At 43.5% G+C, this 22,490-nt stretch overlaps 2 protein-coding genes and 1 long non-coding RNA gene across 5 annotated transcripts; 2 read left to right on the top strand and 1 right to left on the bottom strand.

The window, feature by feature from the left end:
• Positions 1-1,529: 1,529 nt before the first annotated feature.
• Positions 1,530-6,680, top strand: LOC118178869. Its single transcript, XR_004756311.1, has 2 exons — positions 1,530-1,609; positions 5,376-6,680. It is a non-coding gene; the product is annotated as an uncharacterized LOC118178869 (long non-coding RNA).
• Positions 6,681-7,858: 1,178 nt separating this feature from the next.
• CALCOCO2 (calcium binding and coiled-coil domain 2) lies at positions 7,859-19,215 on the bottom strand. Of its 2 annotated transcripts, none has more exons than XM_035347714.1 (12): positions 19,160-19,215; positions 16,664-16,855; positions 16,037-16,139; positions 15,532-15,665; positions 14,676-14,801; positions 13,500-13,627; positions 13,298-13,388; positions 12,386-12,508; positions 11,059-11,154; positions 10,386-10,527; positions 9,949-9,986; positions 7,859-9,412 (listed from the first exon to the last, which is right to left on the bottom strand). In XM_035347714.1, the coding sequence occupies exons 2-12, from the start codon at positions 16,844-16,846 to the stop codon at positions 9,236-9,238; spliced, it is 1,341 nt and encodes a 446-aa protein (XP_035203605.1). In that variant the 5' UTR covers positions 16,847-16,855; positions 19,160-19,215; the 3' UTR covers positions 7,859-9,235. The 2 variants fall into 2 exon arrangements, with proteins under 2 accessions (XP_035203605.1, XP_035203607.1); XM_035347716.1 differs by having other exon boundaries at positions 16,664-16,852; positions 19,157-19,176.
• A 642-nt stretch (positions 19,216-19,857) lies between these two features.
• On the top strand, positions 19,858-22,074 carry ATP5MC1 (ATP synthase membrane subunit c locus 1). Of its 2 annotated transcripts, none has more exons than XM_035347718.1 (5): positions 19,858-19,941; positions 20,372-20,420; positions 21,010-21,087; positions 21,356-21,531; positions 21,852-22,074. In XM_035347718.1, exons 2-5 carry the CDS (start codon positions 20,382-20,384, stop codon positions 21,964-21,966), a joined length of 408 nt encoding a protein of 135 aa, XP_035203609.1. In that variant the 5' UTR covers positions 19,858-19,941; positions 20,372-20,381; the 3' UTR covers positions 21,967-22,074. The 2 variants fall into 2 exon arrangements, with proteins under 2 accessions (XP_035203609.1, XP_035203608.1); XM_035347717.1 differs by having other exon boundaries at positions 19,899-19,999.
• Positions 22,075-22,490: the final 416 nt, after the last annotated feature.

Genomic DNA, 22,490 nt, shown 5'->3' on the forward strand with positions numbered 1-22,490 from the left:
AGGGACAGTGAACACTTGCAAAGAGCAAGTGTTAGAACAACAGAGGACACTCTGGGGACAATAAAGAAATATCTGGCTAACGACTGGTTGTGTATGGCTGCAGCAAACTGCATCAGGGTGGGAATTTTGAGACACTTTGCGAAACTCTGCAAAGCCAGACACTGAAGCTCTTGACAAGGGACATTCCCCATGGCATTTTAAAACCATGTCGTGACCCCGGCGCAAACGTCGATTCGCTTCTCCTTCAGGAATCGACCGCACCGCAACTACCGCGGCCTCAGCTCGAGGCGGCACGCGTGCCTCCCAACGCCGCCCCCTCGGGACCAGCGCCCAGCCGGGCAGCCCCGAGAGTTCAACGGGCTCGTCCGTGGGGCCCTGCCCCCGCCCCCCGCGCCCAGCCGTGTAGCTGCGGTGCGCGGGGACCGGTCCGGCACCAGCGGGACGCCCCGACCGGCAGCGTACTGCCAGGAGCGCCCGCACGAGGGCCGCCGCTCGCCGAATCCACCGCCAGCGGGCTCGGAGGCACCCAGAGGTGCTGGCACCCGGCGAGCCCCGGCGGCAGCAGAGCCGCGCCGTGCGGGAGCCTGCTACAGCCCCCACCCTGCCCGCCTCGGCGGACGGCCGGGGCCGCGGCCCACCCTAACGCCTCCTGATTGGGCAAATCGACGAGCATACCCCCTTCGCCCCGCCACTTTATTAACATATTGCCGCTCCATTGGGCCGAGCGACCAGGAATGTCTGTGATTGGATACACGTAGCAATGGGGAAGGGCAACGAGGCGACGCGCCGGCGTCACTGGCGTGCGCTAGGGCTGCCCATGCGCATTCCGGCGCCCCCAACTCCCACCACCGAACGAACGGCTCGCTAACTGCCCCCCTTCATTTGAACGGCCACAGCCAATCACAGCCGCGACGACGGGGCTTATTTGCATATTCATGAGGCGCTAGGGCTGCGAAAGGGCGTTTGGGAGGGCGGGGGGTTGCTGAGCGGTTGGTTGCGGCGCTTCACGGCCGGGCGCGGGCAGGGGTCTAGAGGCGCTCCCGCTCCAGCCCCTGCAGCGGGCAGGCCGCGTGGAGAGGGCTGTATCTCTGGTCTGCTTTGTGGCCGCTGGGGGGAGGCAGGAGGAGAGAAGTGAGGGGAAGCGCTTGTCTTGCGAGGCTCGGGCCAACTTCGTGTAACGCGAGGGTATCAGGGCCCTTGGCAGAACTAAAACATTGACGTCCGAGTAGCAGCGGGCGTGCTGCCCTGCCGCGAAGGCAGGGCTCTCCTGTCCGTGAGGCAGCGGTGTTTCCAGAGAGCAGCTGCGCATCTCTGCCTGGACGGGATTTCAGGACGGAGTGTTAAACAGCCAGAAGTTTGCCGGCTGATCTGCGCTAGCTCTGTCAGCGCTACCCTAGCTCTACAGAAATGGCAGCGCACATTGTCTTAAATATTTAAACAGGCACAAAAGTCATCAGAAATAACCAATATTGAAACAAAATTGCCAGCTTTGGGAAAGTGCTGAAGCCTGTTGGTCCTGCTGACACAATGGGTAGCACCGTTTACATCCAGAATTTGCAGTTATTATATTCTGTAGCCATGGAAACAGACAGTGCTAAAAATGGAGCAGGTTGTTCTAAGCTAATTGTTAGACACACACAAAAAAACTTGGATTCCTTCTTTATTATTATTATAATTTTCAGATACTGATTCCTTTAAACTAACCTTCTCCATTTCCATGGCAGCCAGCAGCAGATTTACTAGAATTCATTTTAAATTTTACAATCCTGGTATATGTCATAATGTTAAGAGTTCTCCAACATCTTCTACAGAGTTAAAGATCCAGTGAGCTCCTTAGATTTATTTAGGCAATCTGTGGCATACCAGTAAGGTACATCCAACTGATATATTGGTATACTTCTACATTAAAGCAGTGTATTTTTCTCTTCTGCTGCTTATAAACACAAATGTTAGAGCCTTTATTCGGATTAGAGAAATTTTCATTCAGGATCTCAGTGATGCATCAGATCTATATTCTGTCTCTTACTGGGCAACATGTTTTAGAATAAAATGCAAGAATCTCGTGTTTAGGTGTTGTCTTAGACAAGTGCACTGAGAAATATAATTTAATATATCTTTCAAAGTTAATGTATTTTCCAAAAGATATGCTAGCACTATAACTCTGAGTATTCTTATTTAAATGATTCTTTTAAGAACAGAGGGATGTTTTAGTAGGTAGCTTAAAAAGAAAGTTTGAGTGTCACCATTTTGACTGGTTCATTAAAAACAAACAAACAAAAAAAAAAAACTACAATACAGGTAATTAAAATTATAATAACAGAGAAGGAACTTCTTGAAGGTGTAAAAAACACTGAGCTGCCTCAGAGAAGATGCTGATATTCTCTGGATGATTCAGTGAAGAGCCCTTCATCCAAACCTTTCCAACACTTTGTATCAGATCTGTCCTAGTAATCACACTCTTTAAGGAAGGATTGTCAAATTTAATGAATTCATTAAGACAAATATGGATTCATCTATACTGCTACAACCATGTAATAACTTTAGGGATTAAAAATCCATATGGCTCTCTCAGAAGTACTGTCTAACATGCAGTACTTGCTCTCAAAAATATGTTAATAACTGTTAATAAAAATGGAATTAACTACAATATAATACAAAAATGCAACTTACTATTACAGAAGCAGTTTTAGTGTAAAAAAAAATGTTCAGAATCTTCAGACATCATCTTTTTGTCTTTTTCTTTGTCACTATTTGTTTCTGGTTGCATTTAGATGCCATAATCATGACCAAGCCCCACAGGAATACAAACTATAATGCAATATTCTAGTCTCATCCTGTTACTGGGGAAGGAATGCAGGCAGGGTATGAGACATACAGATATAAGTGCCCCGGGGCTTGAGTTATCAACTCAGTCTCAAAACAGCTGCTCCCACTGGCAAATCTCATGGCTCAGCAGAGGAGAAGTACAGGCTGATGAACCCCACCAGGTTTTTCAGACTGGGAAAACCATTGGGAAGGGTTAAAAACTCCCTGGGGTCTGAGGTACATCAATCCCTTTTGACAGGCATCATTTTTTTTCTCCATCCTGGCTCACTTCTTGTGCTGTGCAGTCTTTCTCAAAATGAATGTTAAATCTAGTGAGGGAGAGGGGGATTATGCCACAAATTTTCTGTGAGACTGGCCAAATTCCTTCATGTCTACATAGCTGTTTCCCTATCTATTACACAGAGTCAATATTTGTTTGTTTGTTTGTTTTAATATATATGTATATAAGACCTACTTCTTCAGTGCTTGGGAGGTTCATAGAGTCATAGAATCATAGTAATATGAAAGCTATATTTTAGAGTAATTGATTTAGCATCTGTATTGTTGACGGCTTTACTGAATTTTAGGCTCTCAGTGCCAGACTAGTAATTATATAAGACTGTAAGCCTTGGGTACTCTGAAGCTAGTGGAAGCTTTGTCATCCAATTTTTATTATTTATTTATTTATTTTAATTACTGTTACATGGTAAGCCAAGGTGCAAACCTACATTTAAGCCTAAAGTGACCTTGCGTACAAATATTAGTAAGTTCTGGAGCTTGAGAGGAGAGAGAGAGAGTCCACATGATCTCTTAAATAGGGCACCATGCAGTCCCATCTACTTTGCAAGTGGGATGGGCACCAGTATTCTTGATCCAAGCCAATCATATTATATCCCATAATATCATATAGTCAACAGAGAATGGATGAGTGAGCTCAAGATCACTCCTAGAAAACTTAGTGTTATATGCAGGAGGGTGCTATGATCTCTGCACACAGCTAAGCTATATTTCAGGGTGGATGAAATATGGGTCAAGGGACATTGTATTAACCCAATTTCTGGCCAGGTTCAGTGAATCACAGAAACATTGCTATTTGGATCAGGATGCAGTGTTAAATTTTCCCTGAAGGCAGTTTGGTCTGGCTAGGAAGGTTAAAAATTTCATCTTGAAAAGAGTTCTCTTTTACTAACAGCAAGACTGTCTACACAGTATCACTGCAGTAGCTCTACTGCTTAAATTGTGATGAAATAATAACAAAACTCTCTATTTGCTGAGATTTACTACTTCACACACTAACAGAGCAAAATGTAAACTGCAACACAACCATCTTTATTCCACGAGCATCTCTGGTCCTGTTATTCCCCTTCTCAAATCCCCCTGGATGAATAGCCCTTCCCCCCTCACCATGCTGAATAGGCCAGGTGACTCCAAAACTGGCCACCCAACAGATGCTTCCGCAGTACCAACTGTTCTGAATCCCCCATACCATCTCCAGCTTTTTTCTTTTTTTTTCCCCCTCCTTCCCCTGTGTCCTACCAATCTAGGCTGCCTGGCACATGCTGCAAGCTGCAGTCCCACTGGAGTGATATTGTGATGGAAATGAGGGAGGGGATCCAGGCAGAACTGCACAGATTTACAGCACTCTAAGGGTTTCCATTAAAAACCTTGACAACTTGTTATTTATGAGGAGATGAACAGCTCTTCTAATACCCAGGGCCTAGACCCCATTCACTTCAATAATGCTGGTTTGGAATAAATGAGCCAGAGGATGGAAACCAGTTCTGTTAGTATAATGGAGGTGGCTAATAGCTGTTTAGAGAAAACAACTGATGTAATTCTGGGACCCAACCCTTTCACCAACAAAACTATAAAGGTTCGGTTCTTCAGTGTGTTTCACGTAGTGATTTAATTCAGTACAAAGAGGGCCATAAATAGTAGTGTTCTGATTTTATGCCATTATATACCCACTTTGCACTGTCTCTTTGTGCTAGTGCACTGGAGAAAAAGGGACTCATTGTACAGGCAAGTATCTTTCAGTTTGGATCTCCACAGCAAAACAAAAATAAATAATTTCTCCTTACAAAATAATATAAGCAAAAAAAGAGCTCTGCATAAGTATAATATCTTCATTTTTCATCCTCACAGGGATATGTGAGCGTTTCCTTTGCCAGATTTTTCTGAGTTGCCCCATCTAAACCAGCATGGCACTCTACCAGTGTAATTTTAAAACCTTTTTTTTTTTTTTTAAACCATGATTACGTCCTCTGTTCTCTTCCCTTTTCCATCGACTTGACAAATACAGAAGCAGTGCCACGTACTAAGCAGTACAGGCCCGATCCCTGAAATAAGGACTTTAAATCCATAGGATGTGCTTTATGCTGCTGTAAAGAATTACCCATCTCTTCTGTTGAGTCTTAAAATCAGACAAGTTGATTAACAAGTTTAACCACTCAATTGCTGGTTTGGACACTGCTTTCTTTCTCTCTTTTGTTCACCTGTGTCTTGTCTATTTACATTCCTTTTGCTGGGAATCTTTTTATTTCCTTTCTGTTTTCTCTGCTTTATGTGAGAGCCTCAGTAAGGTGAAGAGACGCAGCAGCAGTGCTCCCAGACTGTGTTCTTGCAGCACTGCCAGATGGACTGTGCTCCATGCTTCCTGTGTTCTCCCGCACCCTGAATCTGAGCACTATGATTTCAGGGGAGAAGGACAATGCTGAAGGGCCAACTTGTTCTGCAGGAAGAGGGGGAGAAGACATGGACAAATGAAGAGGAAACAGGAGGAGAAAGGGCAGAGGTAAGAGGTTGCTAAAGAGAGAAAGTGGCTGTAAGATTGTGAATATCACTTTGTGAATGTAACAGAGACAGCAGCCAGTTATCTTAGCAGCCTTTCAGATACTCTGTCAAGGCTGAAAGAGTCTGAGACTCTGGAATCGGTAACTGTCTCCCTTGTGGCCAGTCTCTTTTTTCTGCAGTGAAAATAACTTCCCAGGCAAACAATGGCCTTTCCTATGGGAAGAACTGACATCAGTTAGTATGTTATACCCTCTGTGACCATAGTTGGGATCCACAGCATGCCTTTGCAGCTTGAAGATGGTTTGTATTCTACACACAAAAATACCTATCAAGTGAAAAATGATTTCACATGGAGACAGATATTCAAAATGTACTCTATGTGAGTGGGAGAGAGAAAGCCCAAGGGAAGAAACAACTTCTTGTAAAACATAGCTAAAAGATCTGACAAAAAGTGAGGGAGAACCAAGCAAAGCAAGATGAACGTCTGAGTGGGTTTGCCTAGCTGGGAGAACAGAACACACTGTGCTGCGCTGGGGCAGTGACTGCTCACAGAAACCAAACCTAAGCTGGATCAAACTGATAAGCCCTGTAAAGGTGTAAGGAGGTAGTAGAATTTATATCCTCAGGCATTTGGCCCACAAAGCATAGCTCCTTCCTTTTAGATACATTTATAATAAATGCCCATTCAGATTCTATTAGAGTTTGGGCATAAACTGTGCAAAACCCCTACTGTCCCTTTTGAAAATTTATTTCAATGTCCTTATGCGTGATTTATATCAATGTAAATTGGACCTCATCCAAAGTATAACTATATCTAATTATCAGCCATTTGAGCTACTTCTGTATTAAACTATATACTTGACATAGCACTGAAGCCTCTTATGAGTCCAAATGCCACATACAGCAATAGCATAAATAAAACTGTAAAATACAAGCAAAATGAAGATTTACTTAGAAAATATATAATGTAATTTGTGCTTATGGGTAAATTGATTCCTGGCTGCCCAGGATAGGGAAGGTATGACCTGCATCAGGCTGAAGTATATGTCTTTGGAGCCTGCATCTGCATTATTATTACAGAATGACATACCTTAAAAGACTTTAAAAATTCAGCATCCTCATGAGATTTATTGCAGTCTGACCCCCTCTGCTGGCGACGTGCTTGCTGTCAGTGTACCATAACCTGCACTTCAAAACAGGCTCTGTGATTTGTAGAGATGATAGCTGCTGGCAAACAGAAAATGATGGGTACCAGCATAAAAGGGATGGAGACTTGGGATGGAGACTTGGCAGTTCAAGGGCACTGACAGTTCAAGGACACAGACAGCATTGTGACATAACTCTAACCCCAAATGATTGGGTTTGGCTTTAGGATTTGAGCCACTAAAGCCAGTTCTAGCAGAAGTGTAGAAAGGCAATAGGTCTGGTAACTGGTATTAGGGTGAACTGTTGGGGTTTTAATAAAGACTGCTTTTGTGATTCTCCACACTTGATTTGCTTCTGTCAAGATATAAAGCAGTAAAAGACAAATGTAATTCGAAATGAGGACATATAGAAAAAAGTTGGAGGGGGGATTTTCTTGAAAAGCGTTGGGACATTTTCTGAGGAAACAGGTGTTCAGTTAAAAATTGGCCTCATTATGATAGAATATTTGTCAAAATTAGGAAAAAGTCATGTCAGGAATATTGATATATACTATAGTAACCAATAATGTCAAAACATGCACAATACCAAGTATATGCACAATATTAAAAAAAAATATTTTAGTGTCCAGAGTGAGCGTTTTTTCACCTTTTTCTTTTAGTCTGGGGAAAAAAATAAATGTTGCTACACTGGATGTCCCTATGACATAGCAGAAATTCAGCCAGCTCTAGGCTTTTAGATCAGCAGTATTTGGAACTGATATGAACAAACAGATACCATACAGCTCATTCTACTTTCCGTATTTGTTCGTGTTAGCTCCTACTTCTTTGGCTTTCTTGATATATTCCCATGCTGTGAGGAACCAGTGAGGATCAGACAGTTAAATATGTCTTGTTAAACAGAAACAGTCCCACTAACCACAGAGATGCTATGTTACATGCTAAAAAATATTCAGAGATGTGCTTGAGTACTTTGTTCAAGAGAAGCTTCACAAAGTAATTGAAGACCCCATCAATTTCCTCAATTTATTTAAGAAAAATAGACAGTCATCTTTTTCAAGGATTTTCTCAGTACAATTTTTATTTTTAACAGATCCTATTTTCTGTTACATTTTTTAAAAATAATGCTTTCCAGTATAGTACATCTTAAGGACAGAAATACTCTATTTAAACCTAGGTTGATAAAAAAATATGTATAAACAAAACAGTAAAACATTTTGAAGTCTTTCTTACTCTTAATGGTCTTAAAACTCTATGTAAACTTCTTAGGATTTTCTATTGCTTCAGATATTCAGCAGGAAATCCAGTCTAATACAGCTGGATAATAAAATTTCATTCATTCCTGTCTGCACAGACTAAATAACTGTTAATCATAACTTGAAAATCCCAAAGCAGAAATAAAAATAGTAACTGGATAATCTATTCACAAAGTACTATAATATTCCAAGGCACTTAGCAGTTTTGAATCAATGTTTTGGTTTCAGTATAAGCTCTTCTTTTTAAATCAATAAGGTTTAGAAACACAAAAGAGAAATAATCCAGATTAATCACTTCTTTTAAATGAGGATGCCCAGTTTCAAGACTAAGAGGACATTTATCCTCACCACTGTTAAGAAAACATAGCTACTGCTTTCCTATGGGCTCCATGCCATGCTGACCTTTCCCGTTTCACAGATTTCAGAGTTCCTTCATTATGAGATGGATTCATGACAGCGTCAGAGCGATTGCACAAGCACTGTTTAAGTGTATCACCACTTTAAGTCTGGTCATATAGAGAAAAGGGAAAACAGTGCATGCACCTTGTTCTACAAGCTATATTGCCTACTTTGCTGTAAGAAGAGCCGTAGACCTTTAGATCTAGAAACAGGTAATTAGTCTCTTTATAAATATATTTCACTTGTTTTATGACTGATGACAAAAGAAAGTAAAATGTATTTTCATTTAGACTTTTATATTTATTAGCAATGAAATCAGTATTCCAGAAGCTGAGCTGGCCTGAAGGTGTGATCCTAAAAGACTACACAATGTTTCTTGTCTTTGGTTAGCAATCACAGTGCTATACTGAAGAATAAAATTGTTATAATAGAGATATATCAGCCAAGTACGGAAAACTGTTGCATTACATCTATTATTTGGCCCTACCTAGATGAACAGCTACATAGACAATCCCGTTATAAAGAACTGGTACCACATTCAACTAAATTACTAACGATAGGATTTGTGACTCATTTAAAAAGCATATATATTTGATCCAAGATGGAAGACTTAAGTTGATGACAATTCAGTTTCAGGATATGGATATTTGACCCAATTTATGTTTGACCCAACTATGCACATACTGCATGGAACAGGAAGTTCAGAATCACAGCACCAGTAGCATATGCAGTTTTGTTAGGTTGATCTTATTAGTATGAATCAAGTCTATAGAATACTTTTGCTCTATTCTATCCTGTGGCCTATGCCACCTATTCTACAGAACAGATATGAATTCAGTATTATTCCAGGTCATGACAAAAAATATGGTCATCAAACACCTGCTGATTGGACTTCTCAAAGGTCTCATTGCAGAGTGGGCACTCCAGAAGATGGCTCTGCACGTGGGCCTCACAGTCACTTGCTTCAATATCTTCAGGAAATATGTCATCACACATGGGGCATTTCCTTATAGAATCCTGAAGTACAAAGGAAGTGCAAATAGAGACAGTTTAAGATTTGTATTCACATTCAAAGAGAATAAAAAGAAAAGTTTATTAGTCAGACATTATCAGCTTTGGATAAGTCTTTCTGACTTGCAATATTCTCAAGTTTTCAAATGTCTCCAGGCTTCTGTAAATAGTACTTACAAGTCAAACTTCTAAGAGGTATTCTAACTTTCCATCCTAAATAGCACATGTCCATGCCTATATGAAATAAGGCATTTAGTATCTGCATGCTTCTCATTCTGACACTAGATGCTGCCAAAAATTGCTCCTTAAAGATTAAGGTGAACAGAGCTTTGTTTCTCTACTCTAACACCACCAACTGTTATTACAACTTAATCCTAGAGGTTAAGCATACATGATTCCATTTTGTTGTCCACTTTATTACCAGGACTAAAACAGTACGTAGACAATAGGCTACAGAGCTGAACTTGTAGCTCCTAATTTCAAATTGTTAATTTCTGTCTGTAAACCACTAATTCATGTCCATTCACATCCACTTTACTTACTATTCTGGCAGCTCTTGACTTCAGGTTTGCTTCTGCAGCTGGAAAAGAAAGAAGTTCCTTTAGCCACTACAAATGATTAACAATGTAATGTGCTGACAAATAGTAATTCTTGAAACATGAGTATGTGGCTCTGGATCTAGACCTCTATACTTAGGACTATGAAAACTGGACATAAGCACAGAACTAGCTGTCTCACAAATGAATAAACTATCTAACAGTTGTTTCTCTTCAAAGAAGATGAACAGACAGCTGATCATTTAAATCAACTCTTAACACCTGGCAGCATTTTGCCAAGTCACATGCACACATGCAAAATTATGCAGAGGTACTGCTAAGAATCTATTTTCCACAGCATCCAATTCAAGAGGGAGGACAATTTGTTGAGACTTTTACTGCCATGGATTTGTGGTTTCAGACAGACTGCCAAGTACTCTTACCATAATATGGATTACCAAACACAAGGCATCCTGCTTCAGGAGCTGGAACTGGGGCCTGAGCTTGCAAAACAGCAGAGAAAGAAGAAACATCTCTAGTCTGAGAGAGATGCCTCAGAAGGGTATCATTCTCTTCCCCCAGTTTCTGCAAAGGGATAGAAGGACAGAATGAATTTCCAGAAGCTCAGAAGACCACTTCAAAGAGAAGTTTTACTTCGCACTAACATAGATCCTCTTAGACCAGAATCAAAATTGCTCTTCCTTTAGATAGCTCAGTTGTAGTCAGACCATAGAGTCATTTTCTAGACTGGATGAAAAAGCTACATTAATTTAAATGAGAAAGTCCATTCACTTCAGTGAAATAACAGGAGTTTTTGAAAATCCCCACACTATTATGGGTGAAGTGGTCTCGTCTGTGGTGGGGGAAAAGGGTGGAAGTTTTCCTTCCTCTTAGGCTGCACAGAGGTAGCAGCAATGACATACTGTGAGAGTGAGCACATGGTCACTCCTGCGTGCATGCAGACAGCATGGCAGCCTTGTTTTAGGTGATGGTCCACGTACAGACACAGTTAGTGATCAGTGTGGTAGAAGGGTTAATGGAACTGGATATTAGACTAAGATATTTGTGTCATATTCAATGCAAGAGAAAGGTGAGGGAGCTGTGCCAAGTTCTCACCTGTTTTTCCTCATCAGATTCATTCTTTTTTGCCTGCAAAATCTGAAACAAATGTCTCTGCTCTTCAAGTTCTTTCATTAAGTCCCTGTCCTGTTGCTATAAAGGAAGAGAATTATTTGGCAAATTGTGGAAAACTGGCAAACAAAACTATGACATGAACATGAATCCTGAACATTTGGCATCACAGTGGAGGTAATCACATAATCTACTTTAGGCATCTAACTTTCAATGACAGAAACAGATTAGAGCCTCCAAAAGCATCCTGGGCAGCACACAGAGAGAAGCGCCTTTAGAAGGTCACTAAGGACAACAGGCTAAAGAAGATGATGGGACAGCCTCAGACATCACTAGTGATGGTTCAGTAGAAAGAAAATGCCACCGCATGTTTCCCTTTTCTAACGTTCACAGCTCATGTAGTGATTTTCAGTGCTGAGGTTTGTGGATTACTTGTCAAAGATCTGCAGAAGTTACCTAAGAAAAGCAAGCCTTTTGACCATAAACTTAAATTTGTTACACATAAAGGCATCTGCAACATCCCAGGGAAATTCTGATGGTTCTGCAAATTGAAAAAGGGTGGACAACGGTGCTTTAAGTAAATGTCAGCTTCCCTACACAAATACCAGCAGATTCTATACAATACAGCAGAGCTCTATGCTCAGCTCTTTTGGAACCATCTCCCCAGCTTCACCCCCAAAAATGCTGGACACCTGCTCATTCTGCAGATGAAGTGACAAGTTGGCCTCTGTCCCTTTCAAGTTCTCCAAGCGATGTTCAAGCTCCTTCTTTTGCTTTAGGGGCAAAAACATAAGCAGACAGGAGACCAGCAAGGTTGCTGCCTCTCACCAGTTACTAGTAGCTTCCTGTTGGATGCAAAATTAATGGCATATAGTCTAAGCAGATTTAGGATAACTTGTCTTGTTTACACTAAGTCCCAGTCCTGAAACAGTTTTGCATATTTGCAACAATTTCCAGTCAGCCAAATATCAGTCCTGAGTTCCCACTTCCCTACTTCATCCCTTGAGCTGGCTCAAAAGAGATGAAGACAAAGACTGAATTTTCTCGCTAGAGAATCAGAATTACAAAATTTAGTTATACAGGTGTTTCTTCCAAAACCACAACGTATGTGTACTATAAGAGTTTGTCAGATGGTCTGCAGAACCACCTATGTGGATTCCCATGCCACCATGGAGACTTCTCTGTTTGTCATGGAATCTCGTAGACTTTTTATAAGATTGAGCAATATTTGTATCTGGTTACTGCCAAGGACACCTCTCAGCCTCTCTTCCCTGGCTTCCCCAACCACCTTGATATTCAGGGAAGGTTTTACCTGTTGAGTTATAGTCATGCATAACTGACGATTCTCTTCCTTTAAACTTTCAAGCTGCTCAGTCTTGTTATGGTCCTTACGAACCAGGTTTTCCATTTCTTTCTCATAATTCAACACTTGAGACTAGGGAGAAAGAAGAACAGGCAGAAAGTGAAAATTTAATAGCTATGATTGAGACACACAGGCCCCTTTTGCTGCACAAAAAAAATCACCAGAACCCATGGCTACTTAATTTTTTTTTCCTGCAAACTTTTTTTTCTATTAAAACCGTTGTAGAAAATGAGAACAATTACATGGGGATATATCAGAGTTGATAAATTCATTAAAACTTAGTATTCACTTATATGTTCTTTGAGGAGCTTTCTACATTTTAAAATGTCACTTTTTGTCTGGGAATTCAGAGACTAAAAGAAAAATAGTGGCTGTTTAGCCAGATGGTTAGCCTATTATTCTGATCTTGCCATATCCCATATCTAACAAAAAAGCTCTTTTCAGTTTACCTGCTATCTTCACATACCTCCCAGATTTTGTCTTGTTTTCACCCAATATTGAACATTATTTTAGAAATTTTTTCAAAACAGAAGTGTTTTCTGCCTGGATCCTTACCTAGCAGGAGGTGAACAATGGTGTGATTTTGGTCAACTTAATGAACATGCAAAGGGAACGTGTTTAGGGAGTAAAATCCTTATAATTTCTTTTAGCACATCCCACACTATCCATAATATAGCTTTCTTGAGGTTTCCTGGACATAAACCATATCAGAGGCTGACATTTTCCGAAAGAACCCATATAATCAGAAAATAAACTTATACATCACGTATTTGTTCAAGATTGCACAGCTCTCTGTCAGACAAACTGAGACTATCAGAGACAGTTCACAAAAGCAAAGGAGGGCAGCTATATGTTTTCTACCTGCAGCTGATCCATGTGATCCAGGGCTGTTTTCAATCTGGTTTCCAAGTGTACCTTTTCAGAGGTCACATTCTGAATTTGCTCTTTGAATCTACTCAGAACAAATCAAAACACATCATACTTTCACAAATGGAAATTTAATCCACAAAAGTAAGGTGCTTAAATGAAATTCTGTTTTAAGTGATGCTGTAAATACACTTACAGGTGCAGTTCTGCCTCTCTGCACTTATCCAGCTCTTTTAGATGTTTATTTTCCTTTTTCAGGGAATTCAGCTCCAGCTCCAGTTTTTCTGTGCTACTCCTAAGAGATTCTAAACCATTCTGCAGCTCCTGAAAATCAGACAGGTCAATAGGAGGTAAAATGGGACCCAAGCAATAGTCCTGCTCTGAAGTGGAACTGCAAAATCTCTCTAATGCAACACTTGCAGGCAGCCCACCTTAGGGAGGAAAATCTCTCCTTTGCATCTTTCAGACCCTCTTTTATTTATATTAAGTCCTGAGCAAAACTGAAGGAGGAAACAATAATGATGAAGGAACATTAGAAACAGGGCTGGCCTTGCAATTTTGGGACAGCCTACAGAACAGTTTTGAAAACTCCCCTTCCCATATGTTCCTGATCCCTTTTTCTTGTGATGCCTCTTGTTCATCATTGTCCTGGTTTCAGTTAGGACAGAGTTATTTTTCCTCCTAGTAGCTGGTAGGGTGCTATGTTTTGGATTAGGATGAGAAGAGTGCTGATAACATGCTGATGTTTTAATTGCTGCAGAGCAATGCTTACACTAAGCCAAGGATTTTTCAGCATCTCGCTCTGTCCTGCCAGCAGGCAGGCTGGGGGTGCAACAAGAGCTGGGAGAGGACAGACCCAGGACAGCTGACCCAACTGGCCAAAGGGGTATTCCATACCATCTGACGTTATGCTGAACAATATATAGGGGTGGCTAGCCGGGGTGGGGGGCTGCTTGTGTTTGGGCTGGGCATCGGTCAGCGGGTGGTGAGCAATTGCATTGTGCATCACTTGTTTTGTACACACTATTATTATTATTATTATTATTATTATTTTCTATCTTAATAAACTGTCTTTATCTCAACTCACAGGCTTCACTTTCCCGTTTCTCTTCCCCATCCCAGAGAGGGAGGGGGGAAGGTGAGCGAACGGCTGTGTGGTGTTTAGCTGCCAGCTGGGTTAAACCACAACAATCATTATCATTCTTATTGTAGTAGAGGTGTTGTAATATTTGGTAAAAGATTAAATAGATAATATTGGGAGAAACCTCCTTAATTTTCTCCTGGAAGCATACAGTGGAGCAAGACCTGACTCAGTCTCTCTTCATCTTTCAGACTTAAAGCTTCTCACTTAATATATTGACTTTTGTTGTACCTGTGTCTTCTTGAGCTCTTCTTGCAGTTCTGTGTTTTGTTTCTGGAGATTTGCACAGGTTGCTTGCAGCTCCTCATTTTCTTTAAGCAAATTTTTGTTTTGTAGTTCAATCTCTTCCACTTCTCCCTGGCAAACAACAGTTTTTTTTAGTCATCACGGAAACATTGAAAAGCTATCTTCTGAAGAGCACAGTACGACGAGCTAAAAAAGATTAATTCTGCAAAAGGGAACATCATGTACCTCCTCATATTTTCATTATTAGTTCAGACCAGACTGCTACTTCACTATCCATAATCTGTCCAAAGCTGACCATCAACACAGTCCTTGAATACCAAGCACACACTACCTCTGATCTTTTAAGATGCTCAATCTTAAAGCAGAGGCAGAAGTCTGCAATTTTTTTTTGTAGTTTGTAAGATTGGGACCACGGACTGAGTGTCTGTGTAGTAGTTAATAAAAGGGCTGCACACAAGACACTGAAAAATAAGGGTGCTTGGCTTCACAACACCTCAGTTATTGTCCATGTGTATGTTCTTACTCCCATCTAACGGAAAGCTGTTTCTATGAACATTACATTTCCACTAAAAAATATTAAAAATGCCCTGAAACACTATGTATTTAGTCACTCCCCATTGAGAAAAGCTCACAATCTAAGTAAACTAGTCTAATAAATGTCAGTTAGAGAAACAAAGGCTGCTCAAATTTGGGTGACAGATGAGTTGCAAAGCCAGGAATACAATCTAGATCTGCTGAATTCTAGCTCAGCATCCGATTTACTGGATCTCTCCAACTTAGCAATGAGCAGATACCAATAAAAGCAAAGACATGAAAAAGCAGGAGAAGAGAAGACACACACCTGTGTGGTAACCACCAGGATATCATCCTCAGTCTCTGCTCTGAACTGGAAAGGAACACTGGCTCCACGGACCACACCATCCTGGTCAATGTAACAGAACTGGTAGTATTCATCATCCTTTGGCAGGTAGTAAGCTTTAGACAAACACAACAACCCCGTCATACGCTTGTAATTACTCAAGTCTCTTAACTGTATAGCACAGAAAGTCAGCAGCTAAGAAAACAGACATCTTACTTCAATATTGTTCCTCCACCATTAGCAAGTCTTTGTGCCAGTGATAAGAGCACAAACAATATCACTCAATCAGGATGGCAAAATCCAGTAGATTTTTTTTTTTTTTTGGCTGTAATTATAGGACATGAAGTTTACTACAGTATGTTACTACAGATTTTCTGTAATTCTGAATGTAATACTTATTAGTAGCAGTAGTGTGGGAGTTTGCGTGTATGTGCCTGTGTGTACACATACACATATATTCTCTGAGTGACCCAATCTCCCAACCCACCTTTGAACTGGATCTGTTGCTGCACAGTGGTATCACCATGGACATCACCAGGCAGAGGAGCCCACATGAATGTGTAATATTCCCGGGTTGTTTTCCATCCCACCTGCAATAACAAAATTCTTAAAAGGGATCACATAGTTCATGCTTATCCTATGACAACTGGACTGTATATCTATATAGATCAGTTAATGGGAGGACTTTTGTGTTGATATCCTGACTTCACAGAGTTGTGGTCTATGCATAAATCAAAGCTACTCGCTAGCATATGCCTTATTCTGTGGTCTGTGTTAGGGAGGTGAGGGGAGCACTGAAGTAGGAAATGTGCTGTAAGGGATGGTGCCAATATGATCTTTAATGCAATTATTCTTCACTGATTCTGTGAATCACAGTCTGTTTAATTAGTCTTTAAGCTGGTCAAGTAACAACGTGTCTTGCATTTTGTCTCAAGGCACAAGAAAAATGCTGCATTACACAAAGTTATTATTGAAAAAAAGTCTCTTACCCTGTTCTACCAAAGCCCTAAGGCCTTTCTTAGGGATGAAGTATGAATTAAATGTCAAATTATTTGTTTCTGACAGCTGCTGCCTTCTCATACTTGGCATATCTGGTTACACAGTATTCACTTACCCGGAAGATGCCTACCCAGTCCTTCCCACGAGGAACTATGTTGTGTGTGAGAGTATAATAACAGATTACATCTCCTCCAGGAACATAAAACTTCTCCACATTGTTAAAGATGACCTGGGAGAAGTGGCAGTTGTCTAAGAAGACAGCGGAAGTGGGAGGTTCGTCCAAAGTCTCATCCATCATGGAAGCCTACAAGAGGAAAGCATAATGTTATTATCTAATCTTTGGATGTTGCCAACATAATTGTGTCCATGAAGGATACGAAGAGGCACAGTTGATGAATGACATAGCTGTAAGGTCCTAAACCCCTGCTGACCCCTGCTTCCTAGCCACAGTGCCTGAAGCTTTGAGGCTGCCAATGTGACACAGCAGCCTCTCTCCTGCATGGGACCCCATGAACCAGACGCTGTTGACCATCCTACAGATCTGCTGCTCAGGAGAGAGGCAGTGGTGCCTTGTAGCAGCAAGAGCATGCGTACCTACTGGTGTGATTCCCTGCTTGACAACCCAGCTGGAACATAAGCTGTCCCTACACGCAGCCTTATATTATGTTTTTAATGTGATTTGACACTCCAGACATATCTCCACTATATGTGGTTAATGTGGGGGTGCATCACCTCTTCTGAAATCTGGAGACTAGCATATTGTTTGAGAAAAACAAAGGTTTTGCTGCGTCAGTAAAGTGTTCCTGCAGATAACAGTAATAGACAAAAATAGCAGCATATGATCCATCATGCTAGGAGCTCCAATGTTTGTGCAGTCCCAGCCCTGACACACTTCACCTTAACTGTCTGACCATGGTGAGACACACAAGACATACACATGCTGGTGATATGCAAACTCAACAGCCTTGCTGCTTTCTGCATTCAAATACAACATGATGATTTGACCTCCAAATACAGCATCTTTCATCTTCAGCTTTTTTGCTCCAAGAAGAGTCACCTTGCTAAGATCCGCTCCCATGGAAAAGCACAAACAGAGGAGGTCCTGTTTAGGCAGGTTGTTGTAGTTCTGTCTCACAAGCCTGTGTTATGAGGCTATAATAGCCTCGGTACTTGTGACTGTTATGGTAAAACTGAAAGATGATTCTCAGTATCAAAATGGTTATGTTGCATGGCAGCAGGGTCAACAAATAACATTGAATCTCATGCGTGAGTTACCTACACAGAAAGTTTTTCAGTGCACTGTGACACTACAAATGTGTTATGCATGACAACATAAACATGCAGTGTGCGCATCTACTGGATCTATCTGAACTGCCAGATGCCTAGGCATGATTAGAAATGACATTAAAATTACCCTCTTTGCCACTGTGTCTTGCAGGCAATCAGACTTCAGCCCTGGCCATCTGTCAAGAGACAGATCATTGCTGAGAAAACCCTGCCACCAATCCCTGACAATTCAGTTCCAGGAATCCAAAGCAGAACCTCCTCAGCTGATCTTGGCAACAGTAGCAGCAAACAGGTATTGACCTCAGAAATGACAGAAAGTTAATTGTGAAAAACTATCCTGCTGAAGGATTTAAGGTCATCTCCAGTCCATGAAACCCTTCATTTTTGTCAACAAACAAACAAAAAACCACTAGGAACAGCTCCTTAATAGCTTCAGGATATGAGCTCTTGCTACCATAAGACTTCAATGTAACTTGCAAAGAAAATGAAGGTCATAGCCTGGATGCAGCAAAACAACGCATTCTACTGAAAACAAAGGTGAAGAATGTTGGTTTGGTAAAAATAATTGTGAAGTTGAAGAAAAGCAAATCCAATGGTCATGCAAACTGTGCTGTCAGCACACTGTGCAGTTCACTTAAAGGAAAAAACAGGAAGTAGAAAGAGATTTTATTAACGTTCAAATTTTTGTTCTATGAACAGCTTATAAGTCATCAGTGCAGGAAGGAGAGGCCCCATGAGTCTGCTGCCCGAGGAGATGGTGAAAGCTGCACCTTCAGGGATGGTAACGTGTACCAGGCAGTCCTAGCCCACGGCCAAGGTAATGAGGTATCATTACAGCACGCACGGAGGAAGGCGTAACATACAACACTTCCTATGGTATTCACGGCCCAACTTCTCTTTGGGGACTTATTTTTTAAGTGTTCTTTTGTTTTGTTTTCATTTTGTGTTGTTGCTTTCTTCCTTTCATATACTGCAGCGCTCTGAAAACGCCGAAAGCCACGGATTCCCCCTTCCCGAGTGAGACGAATTTCCATCCGCGGCTGGACACCGCGGCCCAGACACGCCGCGCAGCCGGGTGCCCGGACCCGGTCCCCGTTAGCATTCCCATGCGTGGGGTCCCAGCGGAGGCCGGGCAGCGGAGTGGGGCACTCCCCGCGGCCGGACAACCTCAGCTCCATCGCCGGGAACCGAAAGCGCCACCGCTTCGCGGCGGGTGAGCGCCGCCCCTCCCCCCCCCCCCGCCTCGGCCTCCTGCCCGGTCCCGGGGGCAGCACACTGCGGGGGCGCGCGACCTTCGCGTCCCCCCCCCCGGCTCACTCATCGCGAGGCTCGGGCAGAAACCCCTGCGACAGCAAGGAGGAGGTGGAGGACAAGGACAAGCCCCCCCCGCCCCGCCCCGGACACCGCCCAGGTGGCCTCGGCCGCTCTGCCAGGACGCGGAGTTCGGCGCTGGAGAGTCCCGAGTCCCGGGCCGCCCCCTGCAGGGGCCGGGAACGCGCAGGCTCGGCACGGCACGAGCGCGAAGCCCCGGTCATGGCCTGCGGCAGCCCCTCCGGCCGCTCCCCCCGCAGCGGGCGGGACCCTCGAGCGGCGCTGCCGTCCCCGCGAGCGCACGCGCTGGGCTCGCCCCGACGGCCCCAGCCCCGAAACTGGCGGTAGCGGCCGCTGGGCGCAGCGCCGCCACTGCCCCGCGGCGAGCCCCGAGCGCTCCCCTGGGCGGCTCCAGGGCAGAGTGAGGCACAGGCACTACCCGGGGTGCCCGCAGCTGCGAGAGGAGCGCGCACCTCCCGCCGCCCCCCCCCGCCCCCAACGCGAACTACCACCTCCTCAGCAGCTACCCTTTGGTTGAAGGAGCGGCCCCGCGCGCCTTATGAGTTTCTGGGAGGGAGACCTCCACGCCGCGAGCCAATCAGAAGGCGCGCAGCGAAAACAGCTAACCAATGGAGACCCACGTAGCCACACCGCTCTCCCGCCCTGTCCTGCTGTCCCGGATGCTGGTGGGAGGGGCTTGTTTGGCTGCAACCAATGGGGAGCGCAAGTGTTGTCCCAGAATGCCGCGCGCGGCGACAGCCAACGGGAGTGGAGGACGCGCTGGGACACTGCAAGGTGAGCGGGGTGGGGGCGCGCGCTCTTCTCACGGCCGCCGCCAGCGGGAGCCGCGCAGGTGGGGCCTGGGACCAGGGTCTGGGGTCGCGCCGTGCCCTGCCCTGCCCTGCCCTGCCCTGCCCTTCGCTGGGCGGCGGAGGACGCGGGCGGCTGCGGCTCCACCGCTTTTCGCCGCTCCCCCCGGGGCTCGTGCACCGGGCGGGCTTCCGGCGGGGCTTTGGGCCCGGGAAAGCGAAGCTGCGGGTCCGCGAGGCGGCCGTGCGGGGCCTGGGGCGAGGGTTAACGGAGAGAGCGCGGCGAGGGGCCGGGGAAGGTGGGACGGGTGGCGGGGAGGCGGCTGTGGGGGCCACGTTGTGCGGCAGCCTCGAGGCACGGCCGCAGCGCTGCGGTTCCCGGGTCTTTATTTGTGGTGCTGTTCTGTCTGTAATAGGTAAAACAACATGCAGACCCCCTTGGCGCTCCTCAGCTCTCCGGCTCTGGTACGTTGTCTTTGTTCAGAGCAGAATAACGACACTTAGCGGGGATATGCAGCTGCAGAGGCTTTCCCCGTAGTGCTGGGCTCATAATGCTGGTTTGGACAGCTTTAGCTCGGATGGCATCGCGTGGATTTGTTTCACTGTGCATTGAACGAGAAGGGGAAACAAGGTGACCTCTGGTGACCAGAGAGTGTTACCTACGGTTTTAGGAGACACACATTAGACTGCAAGCCTGAAATTTTCTTGAATTATAAGATAACTGATTATCACAGAGATACTCAGTCATCTTTTTATCTCAAAGTGTGAACTAAGAATAAAATGTATGGAGTCATAATAATGACTGAACTGTGCAGTAGCAGCAATGATACTCGCTGTACTGCAGTTCATGGTCTGTGGTGGTATTGCTCATGGATGTCATCCAGCTGGCTAAGCTAGAAATACTCTAAATTAGCACGTACCTTGTTATCAATCTTGTTTCATTCTTGAGGTGTATTTAAAAAAAATACAAGATTGTTCTTCATAAAATATCTGTTTTGAGAATTAGCGTGGACATGTCCAACTATGGGCATTAATTATCTGTGTTCTGCTTCAGTTCCGGTGCTGTTCCAGGGCTCTGGCCAGGCCAGTTTCAGTGTCTGTTTTCAGCAGGCCTGAGACTCAAACTGTACAGGTAAGACTCTTATGTGGTAAATTTATCTCTGTGCTTGCAGTCTGGGGTACTTGATGGTTTCTCCTGAGGTGGAAGGGTAAGTTTATATATCAAGAGGATGGCTAGTAAGAAGACTTATCACTGATCTGGGCTAGAAGCTGGCTTAGCAAGTTTGGCTGTTTCCTGTTCTCTTGAGTGGATGGTAAATGGTGATTAAGAATTTCATTAAAGGAAGTTCTGTATTTATGATTAAGTGTCATTATTAACGTGTTTATTCTGTATCCCACAGCCAGCTGGTGTTTCCTATCCACAGCTGTCCCACCGTGAGTTCCAAACTAGTGTTGTCTCCAGGGATATTGACACTGCTGCTAAGTTCATTGGTGCAGGTGCTGCCACAGTTGGGGTGGCTGGTTCAGGAGCAGGTATTGGGACAGTGTTTGGCAGCTTGATCATTGGCTATGCCAGGTAAGTAAGGTGCCAGGCTGGCTGGAATTTATTCCCTTCTTATATCATTAAATTTGTTAGATGGATAGAGCTTGTCCTAGAATATATGTTCAACTCCACATGTGTAGTGTGTATAAGTAGATACTGTGTTTAAGTGAAGCAGTCCTTTCTCATTCTAGCCATTGGCTGCCTGCCGTAAATCTGGTTTGAGCTCCAAAATTTGTTGACTGTATGGCATAATCCTGGCTTTTGGTGATATGGGGTCTGTTTGTTTTGTTTTCCACTCTCTGTGGATTTATTTTTTCTTCACTTCCCCCCCCCCCGCCTTGTGTACCATGCAGGAATCCATCTCTCAAGCAGCAGCTTTTCTCCTACGCCATCCTGGGTTTTGCCCTGTCTGAGGCCATGGGTCTCTTCTGTTTGATGGTGGCATTCCTTATCCTCTTTGCTATGTGACAACTTCTGGCCCTGGCTGTGGTTTTCATCACTTTGTCCTCTGCAGTTTGAGTCTGCTTCCATCAGAGTGTTCAAGCCTGATAATTAAAGAAAAGATTTCTCTAAATAGACTCGTGGCTTTATTTTTTTCTTATGTTCTGGTCCATCAGTGGGGAAGCTCCTGGGGGTCATTTTTATATAAGTTGAACAATGTAATATCCTAGGCATAGCGGTACCCACAGACAAAGCAGAAGGGAGATGTGAAATGGTGAGAAGAAAGAACAATAATAAATGCGAAGACGGTCAGATAAGATAGGATGTTCTTGAACAGCTCAAACAGTGCATCCAATATATTCAGAAATCCCAAGAAGTTTTGCCCTAGTAAAGCAAATACTTATGTGAACTAATAAAGCAGCATTGTTTTCTCCACATACTATTAATAAAAATGCTATATCCACTTTATTTTGCAAAGACAATATTGAATAGGTGATACGTACAAATTAGTGTACTTAGAATTGTAGTGTATTAAGGGCATTGGAAAAATT

This window comes from Oxyura jamaicensis, chromosome 27 (assembly GCF_011077185.1).
Source record: "Oxyura jamaicensis isolate SHBP4307 breed ruddy duck chromosome 27, BPBGC_Ojam_1.0, whole genome shotgun sequence".
Taxonomy (NCBI): domain Eukaryota; kingdom Metazoa; phylum Chordata; class Aves; order Anseriformes; family Anatidae; genus Oxyura; species Oxyura jamaicensis.

Bases quoted from the DNA above. Each gene is read 5' to 3' on its own strand.
- ATP5MC1 (XM_035347718.1), top strand. From the start codon at position 20,382: ATGCAGACCCCCTTGGCGCTCCTCAGCTCTCCGGCTCTG. The intron at 20,421-21,009 runs GTACGTTGTCTT...GTTCTGCTTCAG, and splicing joins TCCTCAGCTCTCCGGCTCTG to TTCCGGTGCTGTTCCAGGGC. The intron at 21,532-21,851 runs GTAAGTAAGGTG...TGTACCATGCAG, and splicing joins TTGATCATTGGCTATGCCAG to GAATCCATCTCTCAAGCAGC.
- CALCOCO2 (XM_035347714.1), bottom strand. From the start codon at position 16,846: ATGATGGATGAGACTTTGGACGAACCTCCCACTTCCGCTGTCTTCTTA. The intron at 15,666-16,036 runs GTGGGTTGGGAG...GTTTGTCTAAAG, and splicing joins GCAACAGATCCAGTTCAAAG to CTTACTACCTGCCAAAGGAT. The intron at 13,389-13,499 runs GTAAGTGTATTT...TGTTCTGAGTAG, and splicing joins AGAGAGGCAGAACTGCACCT to ATTCAAAGAGCAAATTCAGA.